The sequence below is a fragment of the Schistocerca gregaria genome, chromosome X (assembly GCF_023897955.1).
Source record: "Schistocerca gregaria isolate iqSchGreg1 chromosome X, iqSchGreg1.2, whole genome shotgun sequence".
NCBI lineage: Eukaryota > Metazoa > Arthropoda > Insecta > Orthoptera > Acrididae > Schistocerca > Schistocerca gregaria.
The window spans coordinates 74156939-74170550 of NC_064931.1; the positions used below are offsets into that span (position 1 = coordinate 74156939).

The window sequence follows — 13612 nt, forward strand, 5'->3', positions numbered from 1 at the left end:
CATGCAGGCAGAAGGTGGAGGTGTAGTAGCCAGTTCTACAGTAACAGTGGAATCAGTATGAACATGACCATCTAAAGGAATCTCAAGAATATATCTAAAAACACAGATGATGTAACTTACCAAATGAAAGTGCTGGCATGTTGATACACACACAAACAAACACCAACATACACACAAAATTCAAGCTTTCGCAACCAACGGTTGCTTCATCAGAAAAGAGGGAAAGACGAAAGGATGTGGGTTTTAAGGGAGAGGGTAAGGAGTCATTCCAATCCCGGGAGTGGAAAGACTTACCTTGGGGGGAAAACAGGACAGGTATACACTCGCGCGCGCGCGCGCGCGCGCGCGCGCGAGCACACACACACACACACACACATCCATCCGCACATACACAGACACAAGCAGACATTTGTAAAGGCATGTTAACCTAGTCAGTATCACCTGTCTGTGTCACATTAATTAGTAGTGTTACTCTGCTTGATGTATGGAACATAATTTATTATTTTTCTCAAATTGCAGAAAAGTCCATGCATAGCCTCAGAAAATCAGTTTGACAGACAGAGCAATCTATGGACTGTCATAATAATGGATTCATCAGACCATCAGGCATTTTAGAACCAGGTAATTGTCTTTAGTTACTTATTTACAGAGTCCACAGATCTGTTTATGTTTATGACTACACACTTAATAGCACAAAAGCTTCAAATTAACAAAAAGTGAGCACATTTGTTTTCATCACCACTTGTGCTAGAAGCAAAATACATACTTAAAAACAAAACAAACCTCTGTCTACTACATAACATGTGCTGCATGTGTTTAATTAAATATTCAACTATGAAACAGAGGAGGTGATCCATCAGAAATGAGAACAGATCAAATGTAAGATTTGCTTCCAATGTCTGACAAACATTCTGTATGACATGGCAAATGATCAATTGTCTTACTAGTTTTAGTTCAAATTTTTATCACCATGCATACCCAAAAATTTGAAGCATTTTAACCTAGTCAGTAACACCTGTCTGCAATTTGAGAAAAATAATAAATTATGTTCCATACATCAAGCAAACACTTACTTAGTCTTTGAGAAGCACTAACCTGCTGCAGCTGTTTCTCCAAGTGGATTGTTGTACTGCACTTTACATTACTGGGCCTCTTTCACCTTTTGGTGATGTAAGACATATCAGTTGAGAGATGATATGATGGACACAAGGTTTTTACCATATAACATCAATATGGAAAGTATGTATTGCTACTCATCATACAGAGGAGGCCCTGAGACACTTTCATTGTACCTGTCTAAGATTGCTAAAATATCAAAGTTTTCAGACAAAGTCATGCTTGTGTGTTTGTCTACTGCACAAGAAGAACTCACATACACATGGCTACAGTTTCAGAGCACTAGAGCCCTACATTTTGGCTATATTTTGTAGTTTCAATATTGTAAAGAAAGTTGTGGTAGAATTAAATCATTTAGGAGTAACATTTACATAGCACTCTGCAGACCACTGTACGTTGCATGGCAGTGGGTACCACAAACCACTGTTAGCCACTTCCTTTCCTGTTCCACTCATAAATAGAGCGAGGGATAAATAACTGTTTATATGCCTCCAATGGGCCCTAATTTCTCTCATCTTATTTTTGTGGCCCTTACACGAAATGTATATTGGTGGCAGTAAAATTGATCTCCAACTGGCCTTAAACGTCAGTACTCTAAATTTCCACAATAGTGCCTCATGAAAAGAGCATTTTCTTCTGACCAGAGTTTCTCATTTGAGTTCACAAAGCATCCTCATATCTTTTTGCATGCTGACTGAACCTACCAGTAACAAATCTAGCGATGTGCCTCTGAACTGCTTTGATGTCTTCCTTCACTCTCATCTGGTGGGGACCCAAAATACATAAGTTCTGAATAATGGGTGACACTAGCATTCTGTATGCAATCTCCTTTACGGATGAGCTACACTTTCCCAAAATTCACCCAATACAACAAAAGTGAGCATTCCCCTTCCTCACTATCAACCTCACCTACACACTCAATTTCAAATCGCTTTGCAGCATTATGCCTAGATATTTAATCAATGTGACCATGTCAAGCAGCACACTACCAATGCCATATTCGAACATTACAGGATTATTTTTTCTACTCATCCACATTAACTTACATTTTCCTGCATTTAGAACAGACAGAATTTCTTTTTGGTGTGACGAATGGCAGCTTAAGTCACACAGTATGCTCCAACAGTCACTCAAAGATGACACCTCCCTGTATACCACAGTGTCATCAGCAAACAGCCATAAATTGTGCAGCACACCACGATGATGATGTGAAGGCTTGGTTAGGAGTGGGTGACAGGACAGAGAAGGGTGAGTCTGTTGGATAGAGGGTGTTTGTGCAGTGGGTTAGCAGAGATTGAGGCCAGGAGAAGATTGTGGAAGTGTAGGATGTGTTGCAAGAATAACTTCCATCTGCATGGTTCAGGAAAAGTGGAGTTGAGGGGGAGGATCCAGATGGCACAGGCTGGGAAGTAGCCATCAAATTCAAGCCTGTTGTGCTCAGCAGCATGTTCTGCCACAGGGTGTTCAGTTCCGTTCTTAGCTACAGTATGCTAGTGGCAATCCATTTTGATGGACCACTGGTTGGTGGTCATGACCACATAAAATGCTGTACACAATTCACTTTCAGCACAGCATATCAGTTCAGAAAGAAGGGGTGACACTTATAGCATCGTCGAGCATCCCTAGACAATGACTACTCTATATAGAGCCTCTAACACTGTCACTAGTATGCCTCTCACCATAAAGAGGATACATACTGTGCAGACTAATTATTACTGAAAGAACAGCTCTGGGTGCTATGGGGGACAGTAATTTCAGCATTTTAAGTTCCTCGCAAACTATTCAGACAATTGACAACACATTTACTTGCAGTAAATATTCTGTGAAACTGTATTTTCAATAGAGGATGCATTGTACATCAATAGTAAATAAAAATTTCTACTAATGAACATATATATTTGGTTCTGTATAAGCTGTAACATTGTTGAAGCTGAGTATGTCCTTATTATAATACTAAAAGGTGGATACAATAAGCAGTAATCATACTAAAATCTTGAAATAATGGAGTATGCCCTCAGAAAACAACAGACAAATAGAAATTCCACTCATGGAACTGATTATATTGGTCATCAATTTTCAGTAATAAATTTAATAATGCATTGTAGATTGGTTTTTGAGAAAAAAGTCACTGACAACCTAGATGAAAATTTAGCTAGCAGTTTAAAAATGTTTATTGCTCTGAACTAATAGTATTTTTACCAAAAGAGTAACCACTCAGTGGTTTCTTGTCAGCAACAGCACCACTGGAAAATGCTCTCAAGCTGCTTTGCAGTCCCCTGTGAAGGACCTGAGGAGGAGGATAACACTGTATGTAACTTGTAAGAAATGATTTTAGCCACATATGATAGTAAAAATAAATGTGTACAAAATATGAAAAGACATTTCAAGTACAGCACATACTCTAAATATTGTTATGAGAGAGAGAGAGAGAGAGAGAGAGAGAGAGAGAGAGAGAGAGAGAGAGAGAGAGAGAGAGAAAGGGGGGAGGAGAAGGAGGAGGGGGAGTGTGAGGGGCAGGGGGAGGGGAAACTATTATGCCTGTGGTGGAGAATGACTTAAAACAACCAATTAAAACCAATTACTATTTTGAAAAGCTCGTAAAATGACATAATTTGCAGTGACATTATTCAAAGGCTTGAATTTTGGAATAATCCAATAAATTTATAAAAATTAAAGTAATTGGAGGGAGCATTTTCAAGTAATCGCTGTTTTCCAGAAACGTCTTAGGGATCAAATTATGTAATAGGATTTTCGCTGTTGACTCTTTTGCACAACATGATATGCTGGTCATAATTGTCTTGCCAATATATGAACTTTTTACATTAAGAAATGTGAAATATTGTTCATCAGATATATTAAATACATTGTTCATTATATACATCCAACATTAGGCGATCCTCATTAATATAAAATATGTACTTCACACTATACTTTTGCAGTATATTTTTCTGAAGAATTACTATTATTAACCTCAATGTTCACTCCAGAACGCCTTAATTCTATGCTCCTCAGTAATGCGAAAAAATTGGGAAAAATTAAAATTTATACATATATGGAAATTCTTCTACTAATTTGTAAACATATACTCACTAAAATATGTAAAATAATACTGTACATTATTGTATTTTGTTGGTTCCTATTCACAACAGAGTAGGAATTTACTTATGCAAGTCCTGGTTATGCACATCAGAAGTGGAAGTGTAACATTACAAAGCATTTGTAATATATCATATTACTGCCAATTTATATACACACAAATTGTTTCTGCTAATAAATTTATCATAGATATAGGTATTGGCTATAAGTAAGTTCTTCCTCTTAAACTGTGCATTTTAGTAGCTGTAAAGTTATTCAGCAAACATGCAAATTCAATAACAGAAGTCTTTTTGGTCAAAATTGGTGCCTCTAACTCTTCGTGTAGATGATTGTAATTCTTAGAACAGATCATAGGAATTGGGCAGTAATTTGAAAAATTCAATCAAGTTAAATGAAAATCACATATTCCAAAGAAAATACTGAGGAGCTTTTATTTGTATGTTTTGAACAGGTTTCTCCAGGGTAGTCTTGAATTAAAATTATTATTACTATTATTATGCTTATTATTATTATTATTATTATTATTATTATTATTATTATTATTATTATCATTATCATTAAGAAATATTACAGGCTCTTTCAATCTGAAAACCTAGGCCAATTTAAAAAGGCATTATACAAGGGGTACAAAATCAACCTGAACAAAGATGAGAGAAAAAGACCAGATATTTCCTTTCAATAAAACAACCCTGAAAGTTTTGTAAAATGATTTGGTGAGTTGAAGCCTGCTTTTTGTTGATTGGAAGTCTAATGCATGTCAGTTTCTGAACCGCATCTAATGATACAAAGTTAGTTGAAAATGATACATTTACAAAACATTTACTGCTACAGCAGTATCTGATTAAATGATTAACAAGTCACTTATACCATATCAATACTCACATGAGAAAGTATGTGATGTAAGAGAATTAGATAGGACCTGCCATGGGCAAAGAAAAATTAAAGGCAGGTTGCATTGGAAAGGTAGAATACAAGCACTTGAACACTATCATTTGTGTATGAAAGATTTTGTTTCTAAAATTATTGTACAGCCTAAACGGGAATATCACTCAAAAGATGACTATGACTACTGATTACAGTAATAATATAGTTTTCATGGCTACAAACTTGTAAGAATATTTTTATTATCAATGCCATTCCAGCAGCATATATATGTCGTGGAAGTTCTGTGACAATTTTTTTCCACTGATCAATATTACGCCCCCCCCCCTTTTTTTTTTTTTAAATAAGAGCATTGTTTCTGGGGTGATACTTCATTTTCTCTACTTATTTCAAGCTCCTAATATGAATAGAAAAATAAAGGCCAAACGTCAGGGTAATACGGGTCAGCAGTACGTGTCTTCTAAAACCAACAAGATTGTTCAGGCAGCATCTTTGGGAAGTCCTGGTAGTTGTTCAAGCAAGTGCTATACGAAACTACTCAGACAAGAAGAAATTATTTTCCACTTGTTTTAGGACATAGGAAACGTCAATGCTCAGAATACTTACCTAATGTGTTGTATGGAAATGGTACCAAAAAAGCGAAGGTTTGTTTCACTGTTTTTAAACACGAATGGACCAATAGTCACAAATTTACTTTACCTTGTTCTGCTTCAGATTTCTTTCTTTCACAGCTAACCAAAAAGACTACAAAAGCAATTTTCATCTAGAGCTGTGACATTTTCATACAGTGTGAAAGTAAATGGAATAGAATTCATGATTTGCAAGCAAGCTTTCCTCAGGGTTCATGTCTTACAGAACCACATACGAAGAGTGAGGAATTTGCAACAGCAACTGTAGTTGGGTCTCACAGTTCCAAAAGAAGATGGAAGAGGTTTGTATATTACATTTTACTATAAGGTATCCATTTTAACAAAATAAAATAATGTTGAAGTATAATAATAACATGAAGTAATGTATCAACTCATGTGGTCTTTTCTTTCAGGCAAACATGACAATCATCCACATAAATTTCAATACAAAGCTGTGCAAGGTGTCAGAGACTTCCTCAGTGCTATACCAAAATATAAATCACTATAGCAAGCAGCAGAACTCCACCAAAGTGTATTTTGCATGTGATCTCACAACTGCATTCTTATTTCAGGACAAATACTCTGAATACTGCAAGGAAAAGGGTGTCCCTACTGTATCACAAAGCAAATTCAGGGCAATTTTTGTGTCCAAATTTAACATAGACTTCAAACTGTTAGAAAGGCATCACATGTTGAACAGGTGTTGCTTTTCAACAGTAACGAGTAACCCAGAATTATGTGCAGAAGAAATGACACAAAGGAAAAAGCAACATGAGTTGCATCTTAGAAAGGCTGATAGTGGGCAAAATATGATCATATCTTTGACTTCCATGACTAAAGAGAATGTTGCATGTCCATTGCTATTACTTGGTGCTCTTTCACAAACATTTCCTGCGCCAGAACTGACAGTTGGCCCAGCATTCTAAAAGAGAAAAATATTGTGGGTCAAATAATGGATACATGTTTCTGTGGAGTGATAAAGATGGAGAAAGGGTTCAGATGAAGTTGGGAGCTGTTTATTCAAATACTTTATGATTATGTGGCGATTTTGGCTCGAGTGTTAGTTATCTCAGATAACTGTAAGGGCCAGGCAAAGAATTGATGTCTTATTGCTCTGGAAAGGATTCTCGTTGCCACCAAAAGATTTGAATCTGTGCAGCATTGTTTCTCAGGGTAGGTCACACTAGACTTCCTTGTGATCGTTATTTTGGTTGCATTGAAATTTATGCGAGAAACAGATGTCCAGTAGTATACATGCCAGATGAATGGTCAGAAGTAGTCAAATCTGCTAGTCCAAAAAATTTCACTTGATGAAAGTGCACAGACAAGACTTCAGAAGCTTGGGCGATCTGAAGTCATTAATCTCAATGCCCACTCTAAATAGATCTGGAGATCCCATTCGTTTTAGTGTAGCAACTCATTTTGAGTCCCCTTCACAACAAGTGTGAAGCACTGCTACTCAAATATAGGTACCTTTACGTCAGTGGATCTATGTAGCAACAGGAAAGGAAGAGTTGCTGAAGCAGATCCATTTCAGCTGCCAATAAAACATAGAAAGCCACTTCAAATTAATCAGAAAAAGATTGATGACATGGCATACATATCTGAAGCACATCAAAGCTTTTTTGGTCATGTGCTGGAAATAATGAGAACGATGACAACGTAGAAGAACTTCCTGGATTTTGCATTCACGGTGTAAAATGAAGCATCAGATTGACTTACCTGTTATGCATGTGTGTATGTGAAAGTGCAAAAATTGTTAAAATTTTACTAGTTGTTACATAATTTTCAAAACAAAACCATAAAAACGTATATTGTGTTCTAAATTATTTTCAGGGAGACACAGTCATAAGCCATTTTGTACCACATCATAATTAAAATGACTCTCAAATTAATATTATATAACAGAAAGAACATAATATATTTTACACAAGGTTTACAATGTATTAAAGTATAATTAAAAGCAAAAAGAAAGTGTCTAAAGTTTCATGAAAGTATAAAAATGTTGAAGACACAATAAAGTCACTGTATCTCAAAACTAGTTGAATGTGGCTTATGACTATCTCTCTCCAACCCCTTCATTTGTAAGATACTCTACAGTAGAAAGTATGCCCTGAAATGCTCTTAATACTAATCTGTAGGATATAAATGTAAACAGAGTAACATAAGTTCATTGGACTAAACAGATACAATATATTAATAGAAATTCTTAATGAAGATCTATTTATTTATGTATTAATTCCTCTCTCTTGAAGCACTTACATACAGTCATAATCATCATGAGTACGCCAAATGTACAAAATATTTTATAAAGTGTGACTGACACATCAGGAAACACATTTATGTTCTCTACGGTACTACACATTACTAAAGTAGCCTACAATAAAAAAAGAATGTACATTACAAAACAACATACATGATACACAAAGAATTTACCATGTGGTTAATTGTTAGATATGGAACTAAACATTGTTAAGTTACTTACCAAGAAAAAAATAAAAGAATATGCAAGTAACTGAATAATGTTCAGATCATATTTTACTATTAATCACATTTGGAAATTTTTTGGTGTGCACTGTAGTCATTATTTGCATAAGACAAATTACCAGAAGAAACAAAAATGCATAGAAAGAATGTACAAATAAGGAGCATTATCATTTATTTGGTAAATCAGGTCAGCTTTTCAATAGTTTTCAGACTCTTAAATTGTGTAAAACACTTCCTTTTTCAGCCTTATTTTTGGTCTTATTTATACAGCTATTAAGAGAGGTGGTATGTTCCTGCACAACTAATGCACTGAATTCTTTTTAAACTTGAGCTGTAGGTATGTCTATCTTTGGTACCTCAATGTAATACTTGTCGAACATTAAAGTCATGGGATAGTAATATGCACATATACAGATGGTGGTAATATTACATATACAAGGTATAAAAGGGCAGTGCATTGATGGAACTGTGATTTTTACTTAGGTAATTCATGTGAAAAGGTTTCTGATGTGATAATGGCCACACAATGGAAATTAACAGGCTTTGAACATGGAATTGTAGTTGGAGCTACAGGCACGGGACAGTCCATTTCAGAAGTCATTAGGGAATTCAATATTCCGAGTTCCACAGAGTCGAGATTGTGCTGACAATTCCAAATTTCAGGCATTACCTCTCACCATGGACAACACAGTTGCCAACAGCCTTCACATAAAAGCCAAGAGTGTTTCTGTAGAGTTTCCAGTGCTAACAGAAAACATCACTGCATGAAATAACTACAGAAATCAATGTGGGGTGTTTGATGAAAATATCCATTAGGACAGTGCAGTCAAATTTAGCATTATTAATAATAATGATATTAATAATAATAATAATAATAATAATAATAATAATAGCTTTATTCAACGTTGAATAGTACACTGCACGTGTACAAAGAAACAGTAATGATTAAAGTTATTTGTACAATACACAAGACACATTCTTCTGAATATGTCATTAATTTACAACAAAATTGCAATAAGATGTTTACTGATTTCTTATTTCTTTATGTCTAGTATTGTACTGGTGGAAATCTGAATAAGTGTTTGGGTGCAGTCTTTTCACAAGCAATATGGCTTTTAGAATGTATGTGTTTATCACAGTTTACACCTCTGTTTTTGGAAACAAGTTGTAACAAGATTCCCTATATTTTGCTCCACAGATTATTCTCACACCCCTTTTTTGAAGAATGAGTAGCTTATCTAGCTTAGCTTTGGCTGTTGCCCCCAAAATTTCAATACCATAGTTCACATGAGTGGAGAAAGGAGCATGGTATGCAGTCTTTAGGACTACAGTGTCTCTACAGAACTTGCTAATAGTACTGATTACAAATACATATTCACTCCCTAGCAACCAAGTTGTCAAAAAATATGTGTCCCATTTCAGATTGCTTTGGATTGTTATGCCAAGGAATTTTACACTAGACTCTTTCTTTACCAATTTGTTGCCAATGTATAATTTAATTTCATTATTCAAACTACTTTTGTTAAACTCCATCAAACATGTTTTACTGGTGCTTACATTTAATTGGCTTTCATTAAAAAACTGAACAATTTCTTTCTCACATTATTACACTCGGCCTCTAGTTCATTACATGATTCCTTTTTATACACAATGGATGTGTAATTGGCATACAGAACAATTTTGGAGTTTTTTAGTACAGTATTTAATATCATTTAGATAGATCAAGAACAGAAGGGGTCCCAACACCGAGCTCTGGGGCACGCCATATTTTATGCAAGTAATCTCTGATTTGTAGACACCACTTTCCATTTTAAGTAGAACAAACTGTTTTCTATTGCTCATATAACACTTTATTAGGTCATAAGCAGCACCTCTAATGCTCATGTTCCATAGCTTGTCTAATAGGATGTCGACATTCGCACAATCAATGGCTTTTTCCAGGTCTAGGTATTCACCTGCCACATGTTCCTTGCTTTCAATACCCCCTAACACCTCTTCAATTAGTTGAGCACCTGCAGTGCTAGTTGATTTACCTTTAAGAATCCATTTTTATTTTCGAACATCAGGTTGTGTTTGTTAAGAAAGTTTATAATCCTGTTGTATATAACTTTCTCAACTATTTTGGAAAAGACAGGAAGAATTGAGACTGGTCTGTAGTTTTCTATTTTGTTGTTGTCACCTTTTTAAAAATGTGTGTTACCTGTGCTAGTTTTTACTCTTTCTGGAAAGGTGCCTGACAGAGGTACAGAGACATTTTGGCTACAGGCTTTTAAAACATTAATATTTAGGCCATCATGCCTAGCTGAATTACAGGGTTTTAGAGAGCTAATGATGCCCATTATTTCTGCACAGTTTGTGGGGGCTAGATATATACTATGGTCACATGTATTACCTTTAAAACTGTAGTGCATGTTTTTATGTTTGCCATTTATGACTTCCCCTACAGAAGACAAATATTCATTAAAAATATTTACAATTTCCAGTTAGTCTTTTATGAGCATGCCATTGTGGTTAATAGTAAAGTCCATACAGTATTTGTCATTGCAGGTTCTAAAATTGTTTATGACAGCCCAGATGCCAGCAGTTACGTTGTGTGAATTTTTAAGCTTATTTGCAACATAGTTGCTCCTGGTCTGTGTAAGTCCTTTTAGTGTGTTTGATATATTTTCAAGGCTTCCTTTAGCTCATAAATCTCTCTATTATTCAGCATTGCACTGTGGAGTAGTTTTAATTTTTCCCTCGCTTCAGTGACATTACCATTTTCCCAAATATTTTTGTTTAAATTTTTTTGTTTGTATCTTTTTTGTGATTACAACTGGGCATGTGGTATCAAAGCAGTAATAGAAGTCAGCAGCAAAGCTATTATATGAAAAGCTATTATTTTCAAACCATTTTATTTGTGCTAACATGCAGTGTAGTCTATTTATGTTGTCAATATACATTATTCTTTAAGTTACAAACAGTTGCTTTGTGGTGACAGTGGGGGGGCTCATGGAGCTCCAATTTAAGCTGTACTGCATGGTGATCTGAGATGGCTAGTTTTAAAACTGATGCACTGTGGAATGGGCAAGACATGTTTTACTATTTCCAATTTCTCTAGTGGGTTCCCGAATGAGTGGGGTCAGGTTAAATTCATCACACAGGTGATGTAACTTTTTGTGCTAACATCATTTGTTAATAAATCTATATTTATATCCCCTGTAACTATAATATTTACATGACCATTTGGCCCAGAAAATTTTGTATCTATATAACAAGCAAGTCAGAAAGATTTACAAAAAAGGTATCTGTATTTGCTGCAGGTGGCCTGTAAACACTGATAACTGTTATGTTATCTCTGCCCCATTTTAGGTTTATTGTAGTAAATTCTGAGACTCCTTCCAAGCAGAAGGCACTCACACAATAACATTAAAATTATTTTCATTTACAGTGAAAATTGCTACACCTCCACATAATTTTAATGTAATAAAATTTTCAGCAGTTTAAGTAAGTTTCAGTATAGTTTTAGGATCCAGATATCAATGCTTAGTCAGTATATTGTTTTTTGACAAATGAATACAAATTTGCTTTTGTATACAATATTCAATTATTTTGGCAAAATAGGTACAGTACCAGAGAAATTGTATGATAATTACTGGCGCAAGATTTATCACCATTTTGTGCAATAGAATGACAACTGGCTTTCTTAGACATTGTGGGAAAACATCACCACCAGACATATTATGAATGTGCAAGAAGGGAATGATATTAAGTCCATTATATTTTTAATTACATAATTTGAGAAGCCATACATGCCGGTATCTTCTAATCGTAGTTAAATCAACAGAAAACTTAGGTTGCTCTAATCATCTACTTCCGCTTTTCTGCGATTACAAGTTGGTACTTATTAGCAAACAGTTAACTGACAGCAAGTGCTATGATACAAAACTCGCGTACTATTTCATAAAATTCGAGTGAGAGTTAATAAGTTAGTAGTAGGGAAAGATCATCTCGAAAGAACAGACAGCTTGCAACAAAATTCCATTTTAAGGTCGTTATACTGAAGGAAGTCGACTATCAAGACAACAAGAGTTTGACTGACAGATTACAATTTTGTGCAGGTTCAGGACTCGAGAGTGAAATCGTATGCCACATCATTCGTGCATGATTCCAGTTCAAGGGAGATTCGCTCTACAATGTAGTGTTCGCTAAAGTTAAATATTTAGTCGCTGAAATTCTTATACCGCTTAGGTAAGTTCAGATAATTGTCACAAAAATTTACAGCAGCAATATAGTTAGCTGTTACGGCACAGTACCTTGTTAAATGAGGTCATGATGGACAGAAATCAGTTACGCATAGACCTTCCGCTGACTGCTGAATACTTCTGTTAGCGGTATATTCGTTCCTCGGACTTTACTCTTGCTTATCTAATCAAATATTCGAGATTAGATGCTCGGTATAATTATCTAGCGTAAACACAGGTTTTTGATCTCTATTGTATGAGACAGAACTGACAAACATTGTTTACAAGCTATGATACGCTGAACACTTCCGCAAATCTGATATGTCCTACTTTGAAAGACGGAATGTGAAATTTTCGTATCGTGTCGTCTAGCGAAGAGACATCTATATATACATCTACATGGGTTCTCTGCAAATCACATTTAAGTGCCTGGGAGAGGGTTCATCGTACCACCTTCACAATAATTGTCTGTTGTTCCAATCTCGTACAGCGCGCGGAAGAAACGAACACTTATATCTCTCCGTGCGAGCTCTGATTTCCATTACTTTATTATGATGAGCGTCACTTCGTGTTTAGGTCGGCGTCAACAAAATATTTTAGTATTTGGAGGAGAAAGCTGGTGACAGAAATTTCGTAGCAAGATTCCGCCACAAGCAAAAACGCCTGTCGCCATTTCAGTGACGCTCTCTCTCCTATTTCGTGATATCGCAAAATGTGCTGCCCTTCTTTGAACTTTCTCGGTGTACTCCATCAGTCCTGTCTGGTATGGATCCCACACCTTGTAGCAGTGTTCTAAAAAAGGATGGACAAACGTAGTGTAGGCAGCCTCCTTAGTATATCTGTTACATTTTCTACGTTTCCTGCCAATAAAACGCAGTGTTCGGTTAGCCTTCCCCACAACATTTTCTGCGTGTTCCTTCCAATTTTAGTATGTTCGTAACTGTAATTCCTAGGTATTTGGTTACACGACAAATCAATCAAACTTTAGTTGAATTTACGGCCTTCAAATTTAAGGGATTCCTTTTAGCACTCACGTTGACGCTACACCGATAATTCCACTAACTCTGACTCTGGATTAAGCGGTGCCTTCCCATTGTCCCATTGGTATGTAGTGTATAGTGTAGTTTAACGAAAGTCTTGCTTCCATTAAATCTTGTGTTTGTAACTTTATTTCGATCA

At 35.7% G+C, this 13612-nt stretch overlaps 1 protein-coding gene across 4 annotated transcripts in view; it reads right to left on the bottom strand.

Moving 5' to 3' along the window:
• Positions 1-12986, bottom strand: part of LOC126298892 (probable medium-chain specific acyl-CoA dehydrogenase, mitochondrial) — a 213427-nt gene extending 200441 nt beyond the window's left edge. The window contains exons 1-2 of one of the 4 annotated variants that reach the window (XM_049990429.1): positions 12506-12737; positions 3316-3403 (exon numbers count right to left, since the gene is read on the bottom strand). In XM_049990429.1, the coding sequence (XP_049846386.1) occupies positions 3316-3403; positions 12506-12523 (106 nt within the window). In that variant the 5' untranslated portion in view covers positions 12524-12737. Of the gene's footprint in view, positions 1-3315; positions 3404-12505 lie in introns of all 4 variants that reach the window. The other 3 variants (XM_049990428.1, XM_049990430.1, XM_049990431.1) reach the window with 3 other exon arrangements.
• Positions 12987-13612: the final 626 nt, after the last annotated feature.